Consider the following 23,757-nt stretch of genomic DNA (forward strand, 5'->3'; position numbering starts at 1 on the left):
CTCTGCATGGCAGTCAATAATTTTCCATTAAGTCAGATAAAGTTTTTCTATAAGTTAGCTATATTGGACATTAAGCTGGTACCATTTGCATTTAAACACCACAGGAAGTCTTTTAGTGAAAACCCCATGTTGGTATGACCATCTATTCAGATGGAGTAGCAATAACAAGATTTTCACTGTGTTAGCCATACTGGATGTCTGAGCACTGTGTTGCCATACTGGATGTCTGAGCAATGTCGTTTTTCATTTAGGACCAATAGAAGTCTTTTAAAGAAAACCCCATGTTGATATGACCAACCATTCAGGATAAATGGCAATAGAAAACCCCACAAGATTTTCAAGATGGCTACCAAGGTGGCCATATTGGATTTCAGATCACAAACATTTCATCAAGGACCAAGGAGACATCATAAAAAGTCTTTAAGTGAAAACCCCAAATTGATATGACCATACATTCAGAAGGTTTAGTGGTAACAAGATTTTTAAGATGACCACTGTGACAGCCATATTGGATCTCCATAGCAGCACAATTTTCATTTAGGATCAAATCGATCACAGGATGAACATAATATGCTGGGATGAATGTGTGTGTCAAGTTTCATGGCAATCCTCCAAGTAATTTAGAAGACGAGGTGATAACAAACTTGTTCCAACAGACTGAAAAATGATGGACAACTGAACATCCTATAAGTCTTTTGCCAATGCAGCTAACAACAGCATTATGTGCACTTCCAGGTACAAAGCCTAAAAAACCCACCTTGACAAGAGGGGTCTGTTTTGCTTCCATCACTATGGAGTGCATCTCCACTAGGTACTGACGCACAAGTGGGGGAATTGGGTTACAGCAGGCAAACACTCCCTGTCTCTCACGTGGTAATATCTCTGCTATCTGCAGCAACATGTGATTTGGCAACACATAGCTATACAAAAAAAAAAGAAAGAGTAAATGTTCATTTCTAAAGCTGATGAGCATCACACTAAAAGAAGAGGCTCAAGAAGCCTAATATCACTTACCTGTCTTACATTGGCCTCAAAAGCAAATGTAATATCAATGGGCCATGCCATCTGAGCAGATCAACCCTGATGTCATAATGCTACCAGTAAGGACTGATTAAATTGGTCCCATGACATTTAAAACTGCAGTAACAGCAACCATATTTTATGGTGAACTGAAGTCATCTGAAGAACCTTGACAGGTACCCATGCTTTAAGGCTATCTGCTAAATGTTGGTTTAAATTGGTCAAGCAGATAGGGGCAAAAAGTTCAATCACTTGTCTATTAAAATTTAATTTGTAATTTTTAATATGGAGGACTGAAAACTTCAGTCTAAACTGATCTATTTTTGAACATATTATTGTCAGATTCTTCATTTTTAATGACAGAAGCCATATTCAATGTGGAACTTATAGATGATCTTTATGCCCAGAGACTCTTTGTCAAATCTGGTTGCAAAGGTACCTAAACTGACAAGTAACTTTGGTTTATTTGCATAAACTTAAAAGACCTAAATTCCAAAAGCTCTCAACATAATTTGTTCGAATTTTGCTAACCAGTTTTTCAGAAGTCATTTCACGATTTTCTACTTGTAAGGGCACAAACACTTTTGATGGTGGATTTATGTTATTTGTACAACTTATAAGACCCTGCCATCATCATTCTGTTGGCGAAACTTATCTAATTTTGAATAAGCCATTGGAAATTTCTCTAATTTTAGTAACAAAACATTGATGGTGGATTGCAATCATTTTCCAAACTTTAAAAATGTCTTGACATAAGATGTCATCAGAAATGTTTGTTTTTTTAAATTGAAAAAAAAAAACTCCAAAAGTTCTTTGGAACTTTTGAATAATGACATATAAAGTACAAGAGAGAATGGAAAAAGACAACCCTATATCATACAGCAAAGTGATGTGATAGTTACAAGAAAAATCTTACTGACAAAGTCATCCAAATTTAAGAAGCCCCAAACACCATGATCCTTTTCAAATATATACTTTGTGAACTCACCTAGCAGTATTAACGGAAGGTAATGGGTAGGAGTTTCTTCCCTTTTTCTACATGGGAAAGATGAAACTTTTACTTTCCTGGACTGCAGGCTTTTAATGGTTACATAACTTATCTTCCTAATGTAAAAGTATTTGAAGTGTGCATTTAACAGAGAAATCGCCTAACATTACGCATGTATTTTTTGTATTTACTGTGTGAAATCTTAGCAAAGAGAGTGAGTTATGCTGGTTGGCCATAAATGTTCAAAAATGGGTCTTACATTCCTATCAGCAGTAAACATTCAAATACTAATTATAACTGAGATTACCTGACACTCTCATCCTCCATGCGTGCCACACTGTCCCTCCATGCATACAGAGCTTTCAAGGCATGTAATTGCTGACTGTTGAACACCTTTTTACTCTTCCTAAACAAGTCCAGGTAATCATCCTCTTGGAACACTGGCTTGCGGTATACCTGAAGGAATTCACAGGTAAATTGTTTACATGTACTCGAGTGTAAACCTGAAGGAATTCATAGGTAAATAGTTTGCATGTATTATGAATGTATCAGGTACTGTAAAACTTGGGTTGTTACTGTGTAACACATCAAACAGCCATAATTTATGAACTTTCTGCCTTGAAAAAGTGAATTCTGCTGCATGTTAACATACATTCTGTTAGGTAGTAAAATATTAATAATTGATCCATTTAAAAGAATACACACCAACACTATTTCAAGTAAGATTTGTTAAGTACTTTCAATCTGATTTATTACAGGTAAAGGCCATACTTGGCATAGACCATGCTTTGCACCAATGAGGGTCTTTTATGTTAACGGCACAATTTTCTTATCCAGCACAGATATCAGCAATGTGTGTTAAAATATATACACATCATAGATACATCCTTTTACTCAAGGTAATAAAAACCATGCCTTTAAGATTTTTGGAATTACACTGACTTACATATGAGTAAGTAACCATGTTACATATAAAACAAATTACAGGTACAACAAAGCTACAAGTCTATGACTCAATCAAGTGCAAAAGTTGTCAGTATGTACTAGTACTTTTAATAGGCTGCTTTTATGTTGTCAGTATGTATTTGTGCTTCTGAGTGGTTTTGCTTGCTTTTTTTCTTTTCAGCAATTCCAACTACCTTATTTGACGGAACTGTTCACTACTGTCTGTAACAAAATGAGACCCATCATTCATTCTACACAATAAGGAAACATAAATTCTAACAAATCTGAATCCCATTTTTGTACAATACATTCCCATATTGATGTAATTTGGTATTTACAAGTATTTTCTTTTGCAAAATCCAATTCTTAGACCCTGAGATGAGAAAATGAATGTCCTTTTTTTCTACCCAAGGGCTATTATAACCGTTGAAAGTTTAATTCTGGCTTGAACACTGTCATGGATTTAACATGGGATTAACTGTCATGGATTTAACCATCATGGATTTAACTGTCTAGTTCTCTTACTTTTGCACAAATCTGATTGCTCCTCTGGAGTACAGACATTATTAGATTCTTCTGGTCATTACCACTCTCAATCAGCTGGTTCTTCAGTCTGTCATATATGTAAAGCAGATAGTGAGTATCCTCCCTTGCATACTGTTCCAGCTCTGTTGGAAGAGGCCTGTCAAAAGATTAATACATACTGTGTACTCTGCTTATAACAATATTGCACAAATTCCTGCTGCAGTCCCTTGTAGTCTTTTATACAATATATCACTCTTCTGCATTCATTTGTTAAGCTACTGGCCCACTTTCAAAGTGCACTGACCTTAACTAAAAATTTAAATATCCCACAGAAAAATCAAGTTGTCTGTACCTTTGACAAATGGTGACAGTTCAGCTATTGAATTTGTTTTACGCGAAGAACAGTCCATTAGTTGTTTTTCCTCATACCTCACCAGCTTGAATTCTTTTAACCATGTGGGTTGAAAGGAACTGTGTTGTCTAGTTTGCTCAAAGAATCATTTAACTTTGTCTGCATGAACATGGGCCTTTTACAGACCTGCCAACCCTAACAAGACCTTCTCAATAAGGCAGTCAATTTTTTTTTTTATAAGTTGGGCAAGTTTTCAGTAAGGTGTAACAAAATATCAAGTACTGCTATTGTCAAGCTGGAATACATGCTTTTTAAAAGTCAAGAAGTGGGATCCAAGACTGATGCACAAACGGTAAACACTGTGTTCAACTCAAGAGTTGTACAGTTAAACTTAAGTTAATTACATCCAGTGCAATTTCGCAAACTACAGTTCCAAACTCTAGTGCTCAGTGGTTGCTCAATGGTTTCTTGATATCTCTTCACTTGAGGTAATCCTTATTAAAAAAGCAGTGGCAATGGCAATCATCTTTCTCGCCATCATGCCATGTGACATACTCAATCAACAGATGAAGTCCACTAAACATAATTGTTACCCTTCCTGCTTTTTCCCTAAGAATCTGAATATTTCCATTTTATTCTTCTTTACTACAGTTTAAAGCATCTGAGAAACTCTGGTAAAGTTAGTCTAGTTCCCTGACCAATTCCACTGAAATCTAATATGAAACCCGGATTCAAACCAAACACAGAAAAGCCAGAATCCAGATTTTGTGCTTTTATTCTGTAAGTCTGTATTTTATGGGTAATTTCCCTAAGACTTAGGCAAAATTGTAAGGGTTGGCAGGTCTGTTTTGGCCAGGTCTTGCCCTCTCAAAATGTAAAAAATTAATTCAATGGTAACCAATGGAATGTGCTGTCTATAAATACCAACACCATAAACAAAGCAGGATGACACCACAAAGCACAGATTTCAGATACATAGTAATCTGAATAATTCAACACCCTCTGTCTTAAAAAGTGCATCACATGTCTGAAATAGACAGCCAATCAAATATGTCCAATAATTACAGAATTAATGAGCCTTTGCAGTACAAATATCCAGATCAAAATTCAAAATGGAAGATAACTTCTTCAATGTAAACAATTTACCTGTACCATTGCCCATATTTATAATATTTTTCAAACTCTGCCTTTTGTTTCCACCAAATTCTAAAAAAATAATTAATCCAAATATACCAGTTATTATTTTTCACATCTCTCTGTTTGCTAATAGAGGACACTGAGTTATTCCAATTAAGAAATAATAACAATACCATAATTTCCAATCTGACATGTTTTTATTGACTCTTCCCTCAGGTGCTAATGTAGCTAACAAAGAAAGAAATATAATGGTTGAATAATTCAGGTTAGATATTTAGCAGTTCAAATATGATGAAAGAACAATGGATTTTGGACAACAGTTTTTGCTTGTTACAGATTTTGATCAATATATTTTTGTTTGCATCTGAGGTTTCTTTTATTTCAATTTCCTTGAATATTTATTGCCTGGAGAAATAGGCAGCAGGATCTCAGACCTTGAATCGTAGGAAATTATTTAACAGGTTGATCATGATGGTTAAAACGCATAAAACTTTACTTGAAAATTTTCAGAATTAAAAATAGACAATAACACTCAACAAAGTTAAATATATATATATATATATATATATACTAACCGTATTCTCCAATCTGCCAGCTGATACTGTTTGTTAGCCTCAACATCACAGAACTGCTGAAGTAAATGTGACAGAGAAAAGCGGCTGAAATTCAAGACACGTGAAGCCTGACCTGTATCGAACATGTTAACCACATAGAGGCCAAAGTCCCGCTGTAGCCAATCAATATCCATGTCAGCACCATGAAACACCTGCAACATGGAAGTCATAAGCTGTTGTTAAACTGTGGACTTAGCATTAAGCTGAGTGTACAGCAAGCACTTTGAACTCAGACCAACTACAGTAAAACTAGGTCTTTAAAGATCAGCCCTTCTGCCAATAAATTGTGGCCACTCAAGACAGGTGTTAGTTCACAACAAGTCTATGGAGCAATTTACAGTGTTGAAATCTGCAAAGCTGACTATATGATAACATTTACTAATCCCATGTGAAAATTGTAAAGTCTGCTTTGATAACACTTATTCAGTAAATTTATTTGGAGCCATAAGCCAAAACATAAATCATCCATGACATAAATAATAAATGGATAAACTTGATAAACAAAAGAATTAAACTGATGTGCTAAGATGAACTAATGACAAGATCTGTGAATGTGACATTTTATGCATTGTGTGCTGGTTTTATGACATGGCAAGATCAGTAAAACAACAAAGTATATGAACCTTTACAGTAACTATGCAATTAACTCATCCAGAAAAAAAAACTTATTCACAGACAAGACAAAGACTGCACTTATCCTGGTCATTTTATAACTGGTTTACTGCAGTATCAGATGCAATACAGTGAAAGTAGGGTGTGAAATTTTCTCATTAAGACATAATGTTAATTAATAACAGTGCCAAATCACACATTTTGCCTACGAATCATGTCAGCTTGTCCTGCTTGGCACAGACCACTTAAAGCATGTTTTACTGTACACAGACCACTTAACACATTAACTCCTGGAGCTTTTTGCCATTTTCGCCTGAAAATTGAGTAGGAAACACATTTTGAGAGCTATTTCTGAATAAATCTGAAAACACCTAATCCCCGGTGATCTTTCAATAACATACTGCCTAGCTGTGTTAGAAACATCGTTTTTAATTAGCTATTTGACTTGCGCATGAGCAGAAGAGTAAAGGTTGGAGTTCTTTTTTTTTTTTTTGCTAAACGGAGCCATTATTTTTGTATGGAGACCACTCTTTATTCCAAATGCCTATCTTATCCTACTTTTTGCAAAGGCTCATCTGTCTGTTTGCAATTCATACCAGTTTGCCTTAGATCTGAGACCAAAAAGTCTAAAATCCAGAAACAAAGTCGGATTCTGACCACGGGTGAATTTTCGGTAGAAAAAAGTCGGGTCCAAAAAAATGTGTTTTTTTAAATCTGTATTTTGTAGTGCAACTAGATATTCCAGATTATTTGGTATCATTGTAGAGCTACATCTGTCAACCTTTCTATAATACCACCCACTTTAGTATATCATGCATGACCATGACACTACAGAGATCGGCAGTAGGCTACTACCTCCAGCCCCATTAAGTCGTCGCTAGGGGTTAACGTGTTAACAAGGATTTTTTTTTTTACAAATCGTCAAGGAACTGCTAAATTTTCAATTTATGTGCAATGTCAATGCACAAGTGATTAAATACGCAAGGAATATTCAAATTTGGTGATGTCATCATAATGCAGTTTAACACGTTAACCCCTGGAGCTTTTTGTCATTTTCGCCTGAAAATCGAGTAGGAAACACATTTTGAAAGCTATTTCTGAATAAATCTGAAAACACCTAATCCCCGGTTATCTTTCAATAGCATACTGCCTAGTTGTGTTAGAAACATTGTTTTTCATTGGCTATTTGACTCGCGCATGAGCATAAGGGTAAAAGTTGGAGTTCTTTTTTTTTGCTAAACGGACCCATTATTTTTGTATGGAGACCACTCTTTATTCCAAATGCCCATCTTATCCTACTTTTTGCAAAGGCTCATCTGTCTGTTTGCAGTTCAAACTGGTTTGCCTTAGATCTGAGACCAAAAAGTCTAAAATCCAGACACAAAGTCGGATTCTAACCATGGGCGAAATTTTTCCTTAGAAAAAGTCGGGTCCAAAAAATTAGTTGTTTTTAAATCTGTAGTTTCTAGTGCAACTAGATATTCCAGATTATTTGGTATCATTGTAGAGCTACATCTGTCAACCTTTCTATAATACCACCCACTTTGGTATATCATGCATGACCATGACGCTACAGAGCTCAGCAGTAGGCTACTACCTCCTGCCCCATTAAGTCGTCACTAGGGGTTAATGTGTTAAAGCATGTTTTACTGTACATAAACCACTTAAAGCATGTTTTGCTATACACAGGCCACTTAGAGCACATTTTACTGCACACACACCACTTAAAGCATGTTTTACTGTACATAGATCACTTAAAGCATGTTTTGCTGTACACAGACCACTTAGAGCACATTTTACTGTACACGGACCACTTAGAGCATGTTTTGCTATACACGGACCACTTACAGCATGTTTTACTGTACACAGACCACTTACAGCATGTTTTACTTTACACAGACCACTTACAGCATGTTTTACTGTACAAAGACCACTTAGAGCATATTTTAACGTACACAGACCATTTCGAGCATGTTTTGCTGTACACAGACCACTTAGAGCATGTTTTACTTACAGACAACTTAAAGCCCATTTTACTGTACAAAGACCACTTAAAGCATGTTTTACTATACACAGACCACTTAAAGCATGTTTTACTGTACACAGACCACTTAAAGCATGTTTTGTTATACACAGACCACTTAGACCACATTTTACTGTACACAGACCACTTAAAGCATGTTTTACTGTACATAGATCACTTAAAGCATGTTTTGCTGTACACAGACCACTTAGAGTACATTTTGCTGTACACAGACCACTTAGAGCATGTTTTGTTATACAAAGACCACTTAGAGCATGTTTTATTGTACACAGACCACTTACAGCATGTTTTACTGGACACAACTCACTTAAATCATGTTTTGCTGTACACAGACCACTTAAAGCACATTTTACTGTACAAAGATGGCTTAGAGCACATTTTACTGTAGACAGACCATTTAGAGCATTTTTTGCTCTATAAAGACCATTTTGAGCATGTTTTACTGTACACAGACCACTTAGAGCATGTTTTACTGTACAAAGACCACTTAGAGCATGTTTTAATGTACACAGATCACTTCGAGCATGTTTTACTGTATACAGATCACTTAAAGCATGTTTTACTGTACAATGACTACTTAAAGCATGTTTTACTGTACACAGACCACTTAGAGCATGTTTTACTGTACAAAGACCACTTAGAGCATGTTTTACTGTACACAGACCACTTAAAGCATGTTTTACTGTATACAGACCACTTAAAGCATGTTTTACTGTACAATGACTACTTAAAGCATGTTTTACTGTACACAGACCACTTAGAGCATGCTTTACTGTACAGAGACCACTTAGAGCATGTTTTAATGTACACAGACCACTTCGAGGATGTTTTACTGTACACACACCACTTACAGCAGTTTTACTGTACACATACCACTTAAAGCATGTTTTACTGTATACAGACCACTTAAAGCATGTTTTACTGTACAATGACTACTTAAAGCATGTTTTACTGTACACAGACAACTTAGAGCATGTTTTACTGTACACCAACCATTTAAAGCATGTTTTACTGTACAAGACCACTTAAAGCATGTTTTATTGTACAATGAAACACATTAGGTACAAGAATAGATACAATGAATTTATATTTAGTACAAAAAGAATCTGCATATCATGGATGCATACAAATAATTTTGAATGTCCTATGAGGTCTTGTACTCTTGACAGTTCAAGATGTTGAATTGAGTGGTCTTTCAAGTGGAGGAAACCAGATATGGACTTCATCCAACAGAACATAAGTCTGGACTCAAACTTGGGTTATGAATCAAGCAATATGATTAGTTGAAATTTAAATCCAACTTCAAACTGACCAATCAAGTGTCTTATGTCTCGACTTGTACTGATGAAATTTGGGTCAGGGAATCTGGGGAATATTACCAGTCTTCCATGGAGATTGTCATCATTCTTAAATGAGCAACCAATCATCCTATCAGAGCTGGGAACTGAACCTGGGTATTATAACTATACTATCCATGTACTAGCTAGCATTTTGTCCTGGCTGGCTATCTCAGGTATAATCACTGCTTAAACAATGTTTGCCTGAATAGCTGCAAACACAAGCCAAAAGAACATATATTGCTGGGTCTTCCATATTTTTATCCAAAGCTGGGTAATTCTTAGTTAATAGTTAATTCTGACCTATATCTATGATCCCTACCAATAAATGATACTAAACAATTCAAAATTAGCCTGGATTAAAAGGTGAAGTTGGCAGGTATTGTTTGCTGAAAATTAGCTCCTAATAAAAACTCTGAAATTATAATACATCCTTCAATTATTACTACTGGCTACCAAGTAGGAATCCTAAACCACATCATTTTTCTAACAGACCTCGGTCGTGTTGGTCGCACATTATTGGCTTGTTGCCAATACTGACTTATGGACAATAGTTAACAGTTCAAGAATAATTATGTGAAATTGTCAAGCATTATATGTAATGCTCCTGATATTTATTTTGCAGGCAGGCTTTGATATTTTCTCAATTTTATTCTTCAGAAACACACATACCATAAATTCATCATTTATTTTCTGAAGGTATAAATTTTTGCAGTCGTGCAAAATAAAGACAATGCAATTAGAACTTATATTAGTGAAACAGAAAAGAGATCTTTACTGTTTCAACAAAAAGAGCATTGTTCAACTGGTCTTTAAATTCATCCAAAACATCTCCCAAAACTAATACCCAACAAAAAACTAAAATCACAGTCCACTGATAATAATGGATACTAAAATGTGTTTAACTGAATGATACATCTACATTACAGTTATACTAGGTTTCTTTTGTATAAGAAGCAAAATAATTGAAGGATAAACTAAATCAGACAAATGTCCTACTTAACAAGCCTTACCTTTACTATTTTTGGATCAGCGAAAATCTCATTCAGGACATGAAGGTCGCTGCGTAACTCAAGAGCATCAATCAGGAAGTCTTGTTTCCTTGTAGAAATTTGTATCAAGCAGGTTATCCCCAGGTACGTTCTGTAGGAGTGATGCTGGAAAAATACAAAGGCAGACACTACTAAAAGCATGCTTGTTGAAGGTCAACAATGAAAAATTATGACTACATTACTTACTTAACACAGGAAGTTTATCTTAATTTCTGCTCATCCCTCCAAAAATAAGCCATGACTTTCATCTGTAACATTTATAACATTCCACTCCAAGAGCTGTTCCATTTCCTTTTGTAAACTTGTGTACACAATCTAACATCAATCTGCCCATGGAAAGATTGGATATTACAACTTCTTTGCAATGAAACATTTGATGAAAAAATATTAAACTACTGAAAAGACCTGACACTGACCCTTTGATCTGTTACCCACACAAATGTTCCTTGTACACTTATGAACCTGCTTGCTTGCAAGGTCTGATGACCAATTATGACCTTGTCCTTTCATCTAATAAATCCCCAGCAATAGTCAATGCCATAAGGCAACATCTCTGCAATGTCCTATTAGACGTTTTCCGAAGAAACAACGGCTAAATATGAAAGCTTGAACCAATAATACCCATCGCCACCACTTTAATTAGTGGACCCTCCTATTAAACCCCATCACTGTGCCCCAAATCATTGACCGTATCAGCTTTTCCTCTCAAAGCATATTCACTTTGGCGGGCAAGTCTAACATTAATCCCATTATGCAAACAAGAAACACTGCCCTTTAAAACAGAAAGAACTTGAACAAATGTATAGTTGACAACAAACAGTCACATATATGGACTTACAAAATCAGTGAAGACTGGCATCTTAAATTAAACATGATCTCACTGAAACAGTTTACAACACAGATTTAGATTAACTTACTCATAACAAAACGATTATATTACTGAATATTTCAAGTATACAGTTGTGATTTGAGGAATTACACCTTTATTTTGATCATTGTTTTTTGTTGGATTTTTTTTCTTGGTCATTTACCTCCAGATCCACAGCAACTTCTTTCTCCAATTTAAGCTGTTCCACTAACTTGTCAAGGTCTGCTTTGGTGCTGATCATAGACAGCGGTGTCTCATTCAGAGGGAGAGGATTCTGTCGGTAGAAAATGGAAGAAAAAAACCTTTACAATAAGACATTAGTCAAAATAATCATTAACAAGGAAATTTCAGGTACTGATGTACCTACTTTTTGCTGAAGTAGAGTGCAATTTTGTGGAGGAAGGGTCAAGGTGTTAATGGTGAAACAGTAAAAGAACTAAAGAACATTGGTAAAGGAAAACACTAATGATGAAAAACACTGAGTCATTGAAACAATGTTGCATACAAACTTTGCCTGAAATTAAAGCATGAATAAAAGAATTACTGCGCTGAAGCAAAATATGTGGGTCAAACATTCAGTGGCCATAACCCAACATAATAATGATGTAGAAAGCTAATAATCAAACCAATGGATGTCTTATTGATATCAAACTAACTTTAATGTTCTTTTGACTAAAAATCCAGTAATAATGAAAGGAATTTCTGTGTGGAAGTAAAGGTGGGTGGATGGGTCCAACAATCAAAGGCCTTAACTTGACAAACTGATGAAGCAGATAAGACACTAAAAATCAAATGCAACCAGATGTCATCAGCATAAAGTTACATAATAAATTTGGTTGAACTTCAATAAGAATCAAGGAAGTTACTGTGCAGAAAAGTTGGAAATTCCAACAAGTACAGGTCATAAGTCAACTAAAAGATGCTACAAGAGGTCTCATTAATGTCAAGCTGTGTACTAAATTTCCTTTAAATCCAATAAGGCTGTTCTTGTGTAAGCATGAAAGTGGGTGGGTTGGACAATTAGGGGCCATAACTCTGCTCAATGATGCAGATTGCTGACAAATGAACTCTGCTAAGGTCTCATCACTATCAAGCTGAATAATCTGCACACCATGCTTGGCCAAAACTGAATTATTTTTATTGTGCAGAAATGAATGTGATTCATAAATCAATAAGTCACTGTGTGAAAATTAAAGTGGGTGGGTCTCATAATCCAGGGTTATAAATCCATTAAATAATCACAAAGAGCATAATCAAATGAACTCAGCTGAGGTCATATTGATATCAACCTGCCTATAAAAACCGAGTTGAAATTCAACATTAATTAAGGTTATTATTGCACAGACAAAACCGTACTTGTGTCTGACAATCAGGTAGCCAAAACTTCATTAAACAATGAGACATCAGGTTGATAATCTGACTTATTCAAATCCTCATCAATGTGAAACTGAATGGCAAATTTGGTTGATATGTAATAGGAGGTAATGAACTTATTGTACAGATAGCAGAGCAGGTGGATCCAACAATCAGTAGCTTTATACTGAGGGAGCATAGCTAAGCTTGGTTATTAGTGTTCTGCATTATTGTTTAGCAGAATTATCACCTCAAGGTATATAAAAAAATTAAATGCAAAAATAATCAAGTGAATTATCGTGCTAATAAGACAGTGTGTGGAACTGATAATAAGGGGCCACAACTCTGCTATACAACTATGTAGTATGCAGACAAATCAACTCAAAGGTCTCACCAAACTCAACCTTAATAACACATTTTTAATAGCAATAATGATCAAGGGCGTCATAGTGCAGAAACAAAAGTGGGTGGGTCTAACAAGCAGGGGCTACAACTCCAGTAAATAGTGATGCTGAAAGCCAACCATCAAGCTCAGAAAAGATCTCTACCGTTACAAGCAGTATACCAAATCTAGCTGAAATGCAAAATTAATCAAGGGAGTCGCCGTGCTGAAACAAAACTATGACAGATGGCCAATGGAAGGATAGAGAGAACCAACTTATTAAATATTTCCATGAAAAGAAGGGGGCAAAGAGAAAATAAAAAACACATCTCATGAAGCCAATCTGTGATCAGAAAAGAATGGTCCCTTAGGATGGGCATATGATTTCTGGATGTTTATTTCAACAATATTTGGTTTATGGGAATAAGTATAGTCAGTCAGGCAAGATGGTTGATTGATACAAGTAACATTCAAGACAAGTAATATAGTATCTTCTTTATGTATAAAATTAAGAAGGTATATAGGGGTTTGCATGAATCATTTAAAATTAGAAATATTAAACAATAAGAGTTATGTAAAGTCCCCTGCTTACAGAAAAGACTAGATCTGAAAGTAATGAATGGTCCAGATGTCTAAATTTTTATACTATTTATTGTAAAAATGCCATCAGTTTACATGTTATTTATGCTACACTATGTCTCCATGGTCATACAAATACTGAATGCGGAAAATTCTAAATATCAAAACACCTCTATGAAACTTTCATGAAAAGTGCACCAAGTTTGGCTGAAATACCTTGAATTGTTGTAGAATTATGCTCTAGAATGTACAAAATCAGACGGACAGACAAATGGGCACAGAGACAGCCACCCCCACCCTACATTCCAAACTGGTGGAATAATTATTAAAATGAGTTCCTTAGACACATTCTACTGTGCTTTTCTTCAAGCTTTATCAGGTGGTTCTGTCAAAGTTGACATTACTATGATCTAAATACTAGGCAAATGAGAGTCCAACTACAGTATAAAAAAATCCCTATTCTTCCCACTTATTCTTGATAATTCATTTATTACAATTCCTGAAAACTATTTAATCATGCCATTAAAATGAAACAGATTGCATTCTGGGCCAGACTTTTCAGATCACCTGACTTGCTGTTGTAGAGTTTCACAATACAACCAATACAGTTTTATTTTTGGTCTCATTTACACAGCACCAAATTACAAATAGACACATACATGCAAAACTATCTTATACTGTGATTTCATTGGGTAACGATTTATTGGGTGCTGGGTGCTACAAAATGCTGTCTTTTTGCTCAAACTTGCATTGGTGATTGAAAGAAGAAAGGTAAGGTCTTGAAATTCTAGATAAACATAAAATCACAAGATATGCAAAAACGGATACCCCATGAATAATAGTTTCTGTTATTCACAGAACTATGATACCAATGAATAAAAGTAAAGTCTTTGTTATTCACAGAACTATGATACCAATGAATAATAGCAAAATCCGTTATTCACAAAACTATGATACCTAATAGTAAAGTCCCAGTTATTCCTAGAATTATGATACCCCAAGAACAGTAAACTCTATTTTATTCCTAGGATTATGATACCCAATGAATACTAGTAAAGTTCTACTTATTCCTTCTAATATGACGCACCATGAATACTAGCAGTCCCTGTTATTCCTAGAATTATGATACCCAATGAATAACAGTTAAGTCCCAGATATTCCGATAACTATGATACCCCATGAATAAAAATAAACTCCCTGTTATTCCTAGAACTATGATTTCTGTTGGTAAAATTGATATTCTTCCTTATGCAATGAAACCAAAGTAAAAAAAGTTCAACAACCTTACAGAGTCGGTAAATGTCTTTCAAGCATTCACAACTGTGTACTCTTTCCACATGATATTTGTACATGCAATGAAAAACACACTAAAAATACCTTAAGTGTACATTTAATTCTCTATTTTTCATGGGGTTCCACTTTTTGTGCATTCATGGTTGCTGCAAACCAAACATTTAACTATCCCTTGCAAAATGACATAATTGCAATATCTGGCAGAGGCATATCCATCATGTCTTTGCCATACTTGTAATATCTACCATCGGCATATCCATTATATCTTTGCCATGACTGCAAAATATTAGAGGCATATCCATCGTATCTTTGCCATAATTGCAATATCTGACAGAGGCATATCCATCATGTCCTTGCCATAATTGCAGTATCTGACAAAGCTGTATCCATCATGTCTTTGCCATAATTGCAAAATAACTGAGGCATATCCATCATGTCTCTGCTATATGTGCAATATCTAACAGAGGCATAGCCATCATGTCTCTGCTATACGTGCAATATCTAACAGAAGCATAGCCATCATGTCCTTGCCATAATCGCAAAAAATTAGAGACATATCCATCATATCTTTGCTATAATTATGGTATCTGACAGAGCTATATCCATCATATCTTTGCCATAATTGCAGTATCTGACATGGGCATATCCAGATCTTTGCCATAATTGCAGTATCTGAATGGGCATAACCATATCTTTGTCATAATTGCAGTATCTGACAGGCATATCCATATCTTTGCCATAATTGCAGTATCTGACAGAGGCATATCCATATCTTTGCCATAATTGCAATTTCTAACAGAGACATATTCATCATATCTTTGCCATAACTGCAATATCAGATAGACATATCTATCAGTTTTATTGTTTTTAAAAGAATGCAAAACTGATGAACACAAAAGTGAATTCATAGTACAAAAGATAAATGTCTGATGGTTGTGGCACCATAATAAATGTAAGGTCATCACTTTTACAGCTGCACATTGGTTGAGTTGCTGAGGGGACATTTTATTTACCTCTGTCACCCTACAGTCATCAAGATATGGGAATTTGTTCAATTTAGGGGAACAGTGTCATTTTGGGGTAGGAAGATGTTTTCAGGGTTTACTAAGGTGCAACACTGCTTTTGTACAAACCATGGGTTCTGTAGCTGTGAGTTGATGTTGGTCCAGTTTCAAGTTGTCTATTTCATACTGATATGGATGTGGATAGCTGAAACAAAAACAAACCCATAGTTTACTAATACTGAATTAAAAAAAAGGCTGTACATAAAACAGACTGATAACAAAGTTTTAAAGAAAATTTTCACTAAAAAGGATAGTTAACTCTGATACATTTATATCTGGTAACCTTGCTTCTTAATAAATACTACTACTCAATCACTTAAAAGGTACAAAACAAGAAACTGGCCATGGGCTGCATGTTGATCCTGCCTCTGAGAATTGGTAAAGTGGTACTATAGACATTAAAATGTATCCAGATACCAAGTGACATAATTCTGTGGCCAACTGTACCTGATAACTAAACAAATTAATAAAGTACAAAAACATTTAAAAATGGACGAAAAGCTAGGATGTGGATGGACTTGCACACAGGTGGATTGATGGATGGACATCAAAAGCGATCACTGTGTTAAACATCCAACAATCGCCTTGAACACCATGTATGGAAATTTTAGTTTTCTTCCATTAACATATATAGGTTGGCAGCTGCATGTTAATTTCATCACATGGGTTACTAATTTTCATATCTTAGCATTACTGTTCATTTCTTGCTCCAAATGCGATTTCTAACAATAATCCAAAAAAGATACATTCAAATATGGCAGAAAATGTACACATACTTTTATCTGTAAAACATATGTCTGATAGAAAATGTACAGTTTACTTATTTGTAAAATCTGTTTTCTGTAAAAAAAAATATACTGAAAAAACTACCAAGCAAAAAGTCATAACTGTTTGTTGTTGGATCTTAAAATGGATTTTCCAAACTCATCATTTTGTGTGTGTTTGTGGAGGGGAGGGGGTCATTATTTATGCATCAGTTTTGCACTTGCTAAAAACCAATAATTTAAAATAAAATTAGGATCCCATTCAAAATCTAAGAATTCAAATACTAACTAAAATGTTAATTTTATAAAATCGATTCTGATGGAAACTAGAACTATTAGCAATGGCTGCAATGCAAAGGGACCTGCTATCTATAAGCTACACAGGGGATTAGAAATAAGAACTTGTGTTGTGAAAACACAATGAGAAGATGGGCATTCAGGAGCGATAACTTCTCTAAATGATGATGTGGAATTCAACTCCTGCAAGGTCTCATCCATACAAGCAACATGCCATCTTAAGATAAAGATATAAGCTAATTAACAAGGACAATAACTCTGTCTGGATTTGAGTGTATGAGACACAAGTCTATAAAACATTCACGTCAAACTGCATTAGAATATGCTGAATGGTTTTGCTGATTATAAATAATATCCCATTTGAATATAAAAAGTTGATTGATAAGGGCCATAACTCTGTCCACTACTGTGCAGACAAGACAAACTTTATATTATGCATTTTAGGTCTAGGGACATAATATACACTTCTTTGGCTAATAAACAATGTTTTTACCTTATTCAGTTAGATATGTTGAATGTTCTTGAGCTATTCTGACTTCAAGCAACATCTGGTTTCCATCTGAAGACAAGATTATTCCAAACAAGGATCATAACTCTCTCTACATGTCAATTGATGAGACTAAACCCAGGCAAGACCTTTCAGACAACGTTCATTTTAAATTTTATCAGAACATGTGGAATGATTCTTGAGTTACCACCAGTTACAAGCAAAATCCACTGCAAAGACACGAGGTTAACTGTCAAGGGACATAACTCTATCCAAAATGGCAAGGACAAGACAAAACCCATAAAAGCCACAATTGGGTCTGTGATTCAATGTTCATGCTGGTTATAAGCATCATCCCACATAAATATGTGAAAGCAATTTGTAAGGGCCATAATGTGATCTAAACAATGAGTTGATGAGAAAAACCCATACAAGGCAGATCTCAGTTCATGAGTCAACCAAACTGCATCAAAAATATGTTGAATGGTTCCTGAATTAAGCTGGTTACATGGATCTGCAGTAGGGAAGATATAAAAGTCACAGAAAAGAGTCTGAACTCAAAACTGGACTTACAAATACAAAACTTTCAAAATGTATATCTATGTCTACCTACCAAATGGCATCATTTATATGTAAAGGCTGCTGGGCTTTGTTGATTACAGGAATAGACTGACACATAATGACAGACAGAAGAAGTGTTGATTACAGGAATAGACTGACACATAATGACAGACAGAAGAAGTGTTGATTACAGGAATAGACTGACACATAATGACAGACAGAAGAAGTGTTTACTATGGAGATTCTACATCTCATGGCAGGACCAAAAGAATTATTTCATGGTAATTAATCAATGAATAAACATATCAAACAGCTTTATACTATGAACAGTCTATTTAGGCAGATCACTTCTGCACCATTATGACTACAAAATTCAGTGTTTCTGCTTCTTTTATTAAAAAAGTGGTGAGAAAAAAACCTTACATAAAGTCAGCCTTACTAATGTCATCAGGGCCCACATTCTCTGGCAATCTCAAGCTCTCTGAAATGACAACAATAAAGAACCCAGGATTACCGCATTCTCACAACTAAACTGAGTGAAGCCATCAGCAGTCTTTCAAAGATTTGTTTTCATATAATTAGGCCAAAATATTAACTTACTAATCATAAACAAGTTCTACAGTAGTAAATCTTCATGTTTTAATCTCAAGCTACATGATATTTTAAGAAATTTATCTGTCACCTGTGACATGTATGTTCTCAGTGAGTGGGATTTACGCTTTGAGAAAAGAAACAATAGAAATTTTGATTAAGTTAAGACAAAACTAGTGTGTGAAATACACTTGTATACTGACATCATGCATTTGTTATAAGCCCCATAATGCATCAACTAAAAGTATATGAAAAATCCATGCACTGGAGTTCAGGTCACATGTTAAAAAAATTCATGTATCAGTCACATTGTTAGAAAATAAGTACAAAAAAATGATAGTCCTTGTTTGATCTATAGCACACTCTTAACCAACATATAACTAAACAATTCACAAAAATATTCATTGTTGTCAGTAGCATATGGCTATAAAGTTATTATTTACATACTAATTAGATTGGACTTTGGTTGATTTTTATCTGAGTGAGGCAACAGACATAGACATATTACAGAGGTTACCATGGTGATGATGCTATTCATATGGAAACAAAAAAATAGCAACAAGTTTTGAATTCTTTTGAAATGGCAGTAATAATGTTCATGTCAGATGACTGCAAAATATCTTATGACATTTTCAACAAAAAAAAGACTTAACTAAGCACATGTAGAACTTGTAAAACATGCAAGAATTCCAGAATATGCATACATAGTAATACATACAATTATGACTTCCTTTGATGAAGGGTGCATTATTTTTATTGAAGATTTTAGCCAGCTTGCTTTGATGACAAGTGCAGAAAATAATGAAGTTGCCAAAAAAACACAACAAGGCAGTAACATCACATATTTGTAGAATGAAGTATGGGTTGGCACTGGCAGCTTGCCAACATAAACAATCAGAAAACAAAGGATTTGTTCATGTTGAGACCTAGGGCTTCTGCTGACATAGACAGTTTTACCTCACTGTTGACATAAGCATGACAAATCTGACAGTAACAAAAGACCATAGGCAGTTTGTCAACATAAGCAATGTTGATACAAGTAAGTAGGACTATAATTTGAATTAAAAAATTAAGTCTTTTCTAGTCCTTAGCTCTTAACAGAAAACTGACAAAAACAAATTCATAAATATTTTCAGCAAAATATTTAAAAACTTAACTCTGATGAGCATTTTCTACTGAAAGGTTTCAGTATTGTTTGAAAAAAAGATACAGAGGCTATCAAACTAAATCAAGGGAGGTAACCACTTGTTAATTCCTCTTGGGTTTATAATTAAAATCCACTCAACATATACTGACTTTCAAGGTCAAAAGGTCATAAAAGCTAAATTTAGAAAGTGCTCTATTATAAGAAACATAAACTATTCTTAGTAACTGAAAGTATATAGCATGCCACAGACTTGGATTGATGAAATCCTTCCAAGCCAAAAGGAAAAAGACCATGTGGACTGATAGTAGCTTGCAAAGGTAGTATATTCATATCAACTGTATGAAACTTGTACAAGGTGAAATTTATCCAAACTGTAATATAAGCAAATGAACAAGAATACTGCAGCAAGCAGATCATCCCACATTGTCCCTACATCAAAATCAGTCAAATATTTATGAAAATGTGTTTCCATCGCAAAAAGCTCTACTGGCCAAATAGAATTTCAAGGAATCCAAGAGAGGCCATTTCTTCTTTTCAAATGAGGAGTGTTGAAACTATCTCTGATATTTATAAGCAATAACATGATTTTCAAGATGTTCGCCATGGAAACAATACTGGATAAAAGATATGCACTATTTTCATTCAAGTCCAACCTGACATTACAAGGAATTTTTTGGTGAAAACCCCATCGTGATAGGGCCATCCATTCAGGTCAAAAATCAATTAGATTATCTAGATGACTATTATGGTGGCAATACTGGATGAAAGATCAGCACCCTTTTCATTAAAGACCAACTAGATACCACAAGAAATCTTTATGGGAAAACTACATAAACATCCATTCAGGAGTAGCAATAAAAAGTTTTCAAAATGGCTGTCATTTTTTATGTAATGAATGTAATTTACATTTAACCAAATCAACACTATAATAAGCCTCCTGGTGAAAACCCCATGTTGCTGTAAATTTCCATTAAGGAGGAGCAGAAATAAGATTTTGAAGTAGGTAGCCATACTGGATGTCATATTGGTACCATTTGCATTTAGTAACAACTAGACAAAACAAAAAGTCTTATAGTGAAAACCTCTTGTCAATATGACTTCCCATTCAGGAGAAGTAGAAATAAAAATTTTCAAGCTGGTTTATGTGGCAGCCATATTAGATGCAAGATCAGCACCATTTTAATTTTCATTTAGGATCAACCAAAAGTCATAAGTATTTAAATAAAAAACACGTTTTGATATACCGCATTTACCGCATATGTTGGGACACCGTATTTGTTGGGACACCATAAATTAAATTTAAAAGTAATTTTTTTGTGCACTGTATGTTCTGGGACACATCGTTTTTTTCGAGTCGTAAGTTGTGGGACACCTTTTAAATCATTCGAAAATTACATGTCGGAAATTTCAATCCAACTTAAATTTTATTTTTTAAATATAAAACTGTAATTGAGATAAAACTCTTTAATCCTCTGCAGCAGCATCTCATCAACACAACACTTCTCCTGTACACGTACGGTCTATTATTTTGGTACATAATTACTTTTTTAACTTTCTCATACCGTGAAAAATTGTTGGAGGCAACACACCACCTGAAGTGGAAACTGCAAGAACAAAAGGAAGATTTTTTTCAAATCTGCACTAGTCTTAATAATTCTCACACTTTTGATGCCCATCTTATCGTCAGTCCATCCAGGAATGCGATCAAAGTACACTAGAGTTTCATCCATGTTAATGATCATATTGTCGGTGAAATGATCTGTTTCTCTTCTGGCCATCACGAATTCATCACGTGATTTTATTTTCTCCAAATCTTCTGGATGATGCTGGGTCATCAATGTTCGCGCACGAAGGACTATATTGTGCAACTTTAAAAAGTGTTCCATTGTTTTACTTTACTGTCAAACTTTTTGTGAATACTGTTGAAAAGGAACCAAAGTTAGCTTCCATATCTCGGCCGTCTTTGTATATTCAAAGCTAAAAAAAATAAATCGGCACACTTAAAAGAATCCAGTAGTTGGCATCTGAGGTCAGCTTGCTTTGCAATAAAATAACCTTTGTATTGATATCCTTTAAAAAAATTCGGTTTCCGAGTCCAAAGTCGGCTTCCAACGTCTGCTTGCTTTGTAATAAAAATAAACTTTGTCTTTGATGTCCTGTTGGCAAGTTCAAAGAAGTTTACTGCTGGCTGCCAGTTGTTTTTATTTACCACCAGGGCTTATATGTGCTTGGCATCTTTAGTAATAATTAATACAAAGGTGCACTGATGTCTGCGGGTAAACATTAATGATATTTATGTAACCCACGCCGGCGAAAAGATTGCCATTTGCACTCAAGTGAATGTGTTTTAAAATAATGATTTTTATTTACGAGATAACTGGCATACAGTATAGTTCTCTTCTGGCCTTAACAAATTCATCACATGATTTTATTTCTCCAAATATTCTGGGTGACGCTGGGTCATCGGCATCTGTGCACAAAGCACTATATTGTGTCACTTTAAAATTTGTTCCATTGTTTCAGTTTATTTTCAAAATTCCCGTGAATACAGTTGAAAAGGAACTCAAGTATGCTTCCATATCTTGGCCGTCTTTGTACATTCAAAAAAAAAAAACATCGGCTCACTTCACAGAATCCATAGTCAACTTCCGATGTCGGCTTGCTTTGCAATAAAATAACCTTTGTATTGATATCCTTTACAAAATAAAGTAACCGGGGTCGGCTTCTGAGATCGCCTGCTTTGTTAAAAAAATAACCTTCTGTCTTTGATGTCCTGTCGGTAGGTTCCAAGAAGGAGTTAACTGCTTGCTGCCAGTCGTGTTTATTCACCACCAGGGCTTATGTGTGCTTGTTATCGTAAGGATAATTATGTAACCCTAGCTGGTGAAAAGATTGTCACTTGAACTCAAGCGAATGTGTTTTCAAATGATGCTTTTTTTCTGCGAGATATTGTCATACAGTAGACCTGGACATAATTCAATCTTGATTATTTTGCACCCAACACCGTGTCATGCGTGAATGGCATCTTCAAGATTTCAGTTGACTATTTCCTTCTTGTATGCGATTTTGTTGGCTCCAGTTTTCAGTCGGATAACATGTTCAAACCTTTGAGCACAACCACACACAATTGTTTCTCAGTGTTCATGTCAATGAACAACATGGTGTGTGGTATCGGACATAAATGATACACGTTACAGTATGGAAGCCTACGCTATTTATACGGATTTCGTGGAAATGTTTTATTCTTTAATGCTCATGTTGAAAACAGGAATAAATGATAACAACACAAGGTTAGTTTCTTTCTTTTTATTATCAATTAAGCGTTTTATTTATCTATTTTATTGCGACGTGCAGTTGGGGGGGGGGAGCACAAATGCAATACCAATTTATTTCATTTCATAAGTCTTGGGACATATGACCAAAGTGAAAAAAATATTTCACCATAAGTTCTGGGACAGGAAAAAAAAATAATTAATTTATCATGTCCCAACATATGCGGTAAATACGGTAACCATCTGTCCCGGTAGAGTAACAATAAGATTTTCAAGACGCCTGCAATGATTGTCTGAGCAGACCATTTTCATTTTGGATCAACTTCATCCTGCGATGAATATGTGTGTGAACTTTTATGGCAATCCTGTAAGCACCATAAAAGGATGAACAATAACAAACTTGTGCTGACAGATGACAGGTAACATGCCATTCCATAGATTCAGCTAGTCGATAAAGGATGGGGATAATAGAA

General features: G+C 35.0%; 1 protein-coding gene across 4 annotated transcripts in view; it reads right to left on the reverse strand.

Annotated features, from left to right (window-relative positions):
* Positions 1-23,757, reverse strand: part of LOC149781349 (uncharacterized) — a 93,105-nt gene that overhangs the window by 36,601 nt on the left and 32,747 nt on the right. For all 4 annotated transcript variants that reach the window (XM_089935438.1, XM_089935440.1, XM_089935437.1 and 1 more), the window contains 8 exons: positions 18,698-18,755; positions 16,235-16,310; positions 11,658-11,768; positions 10,588-10,731; positions 5,543-5,733; positions 3,479-3,635; positions 2,316-2,464; positions 758-920 (listed from right to left, as the gene is read on the reverse strand). In XM_089935438.1, coding sequence (XP_089791564.1) covers positions 758-920; positions 2,316-2,464; positions 3,479-3,635; positions 5,543-5,733; positions 10,588-10,731; positions 11,658-11,768; positions 16,235-16,310; positions 18,698-18,755 — 1,049 coding nt within the window. The remainder of the gene's footprint in view (positions 1-757; positions 921-2,315; positions 2,465-3,478; positions 3,636-5,542; positions 5,734-10,587; positions 10,732-11,657; positions 11,769-16,234; positions 16,311-18,697; positions 18,756-23,757) is intronic.

This window comes from Sinohyriopsis cumingii, chromosome 15 (assembly GCF_028554795.1).
Source record: "Sinohyriopsis cumingii isolate HCF-2022 chromosome 15, ASM2855479v2, whole genome shotgun sequence".
Classification (NCBI taxonomy): domain Eukaryota; kingdom Metazoa; phylum Mollusca; class Bivalvia; order Unionida; family Unionidae; genus Sinohyriopsis; species Sinohyriopsis cumingii.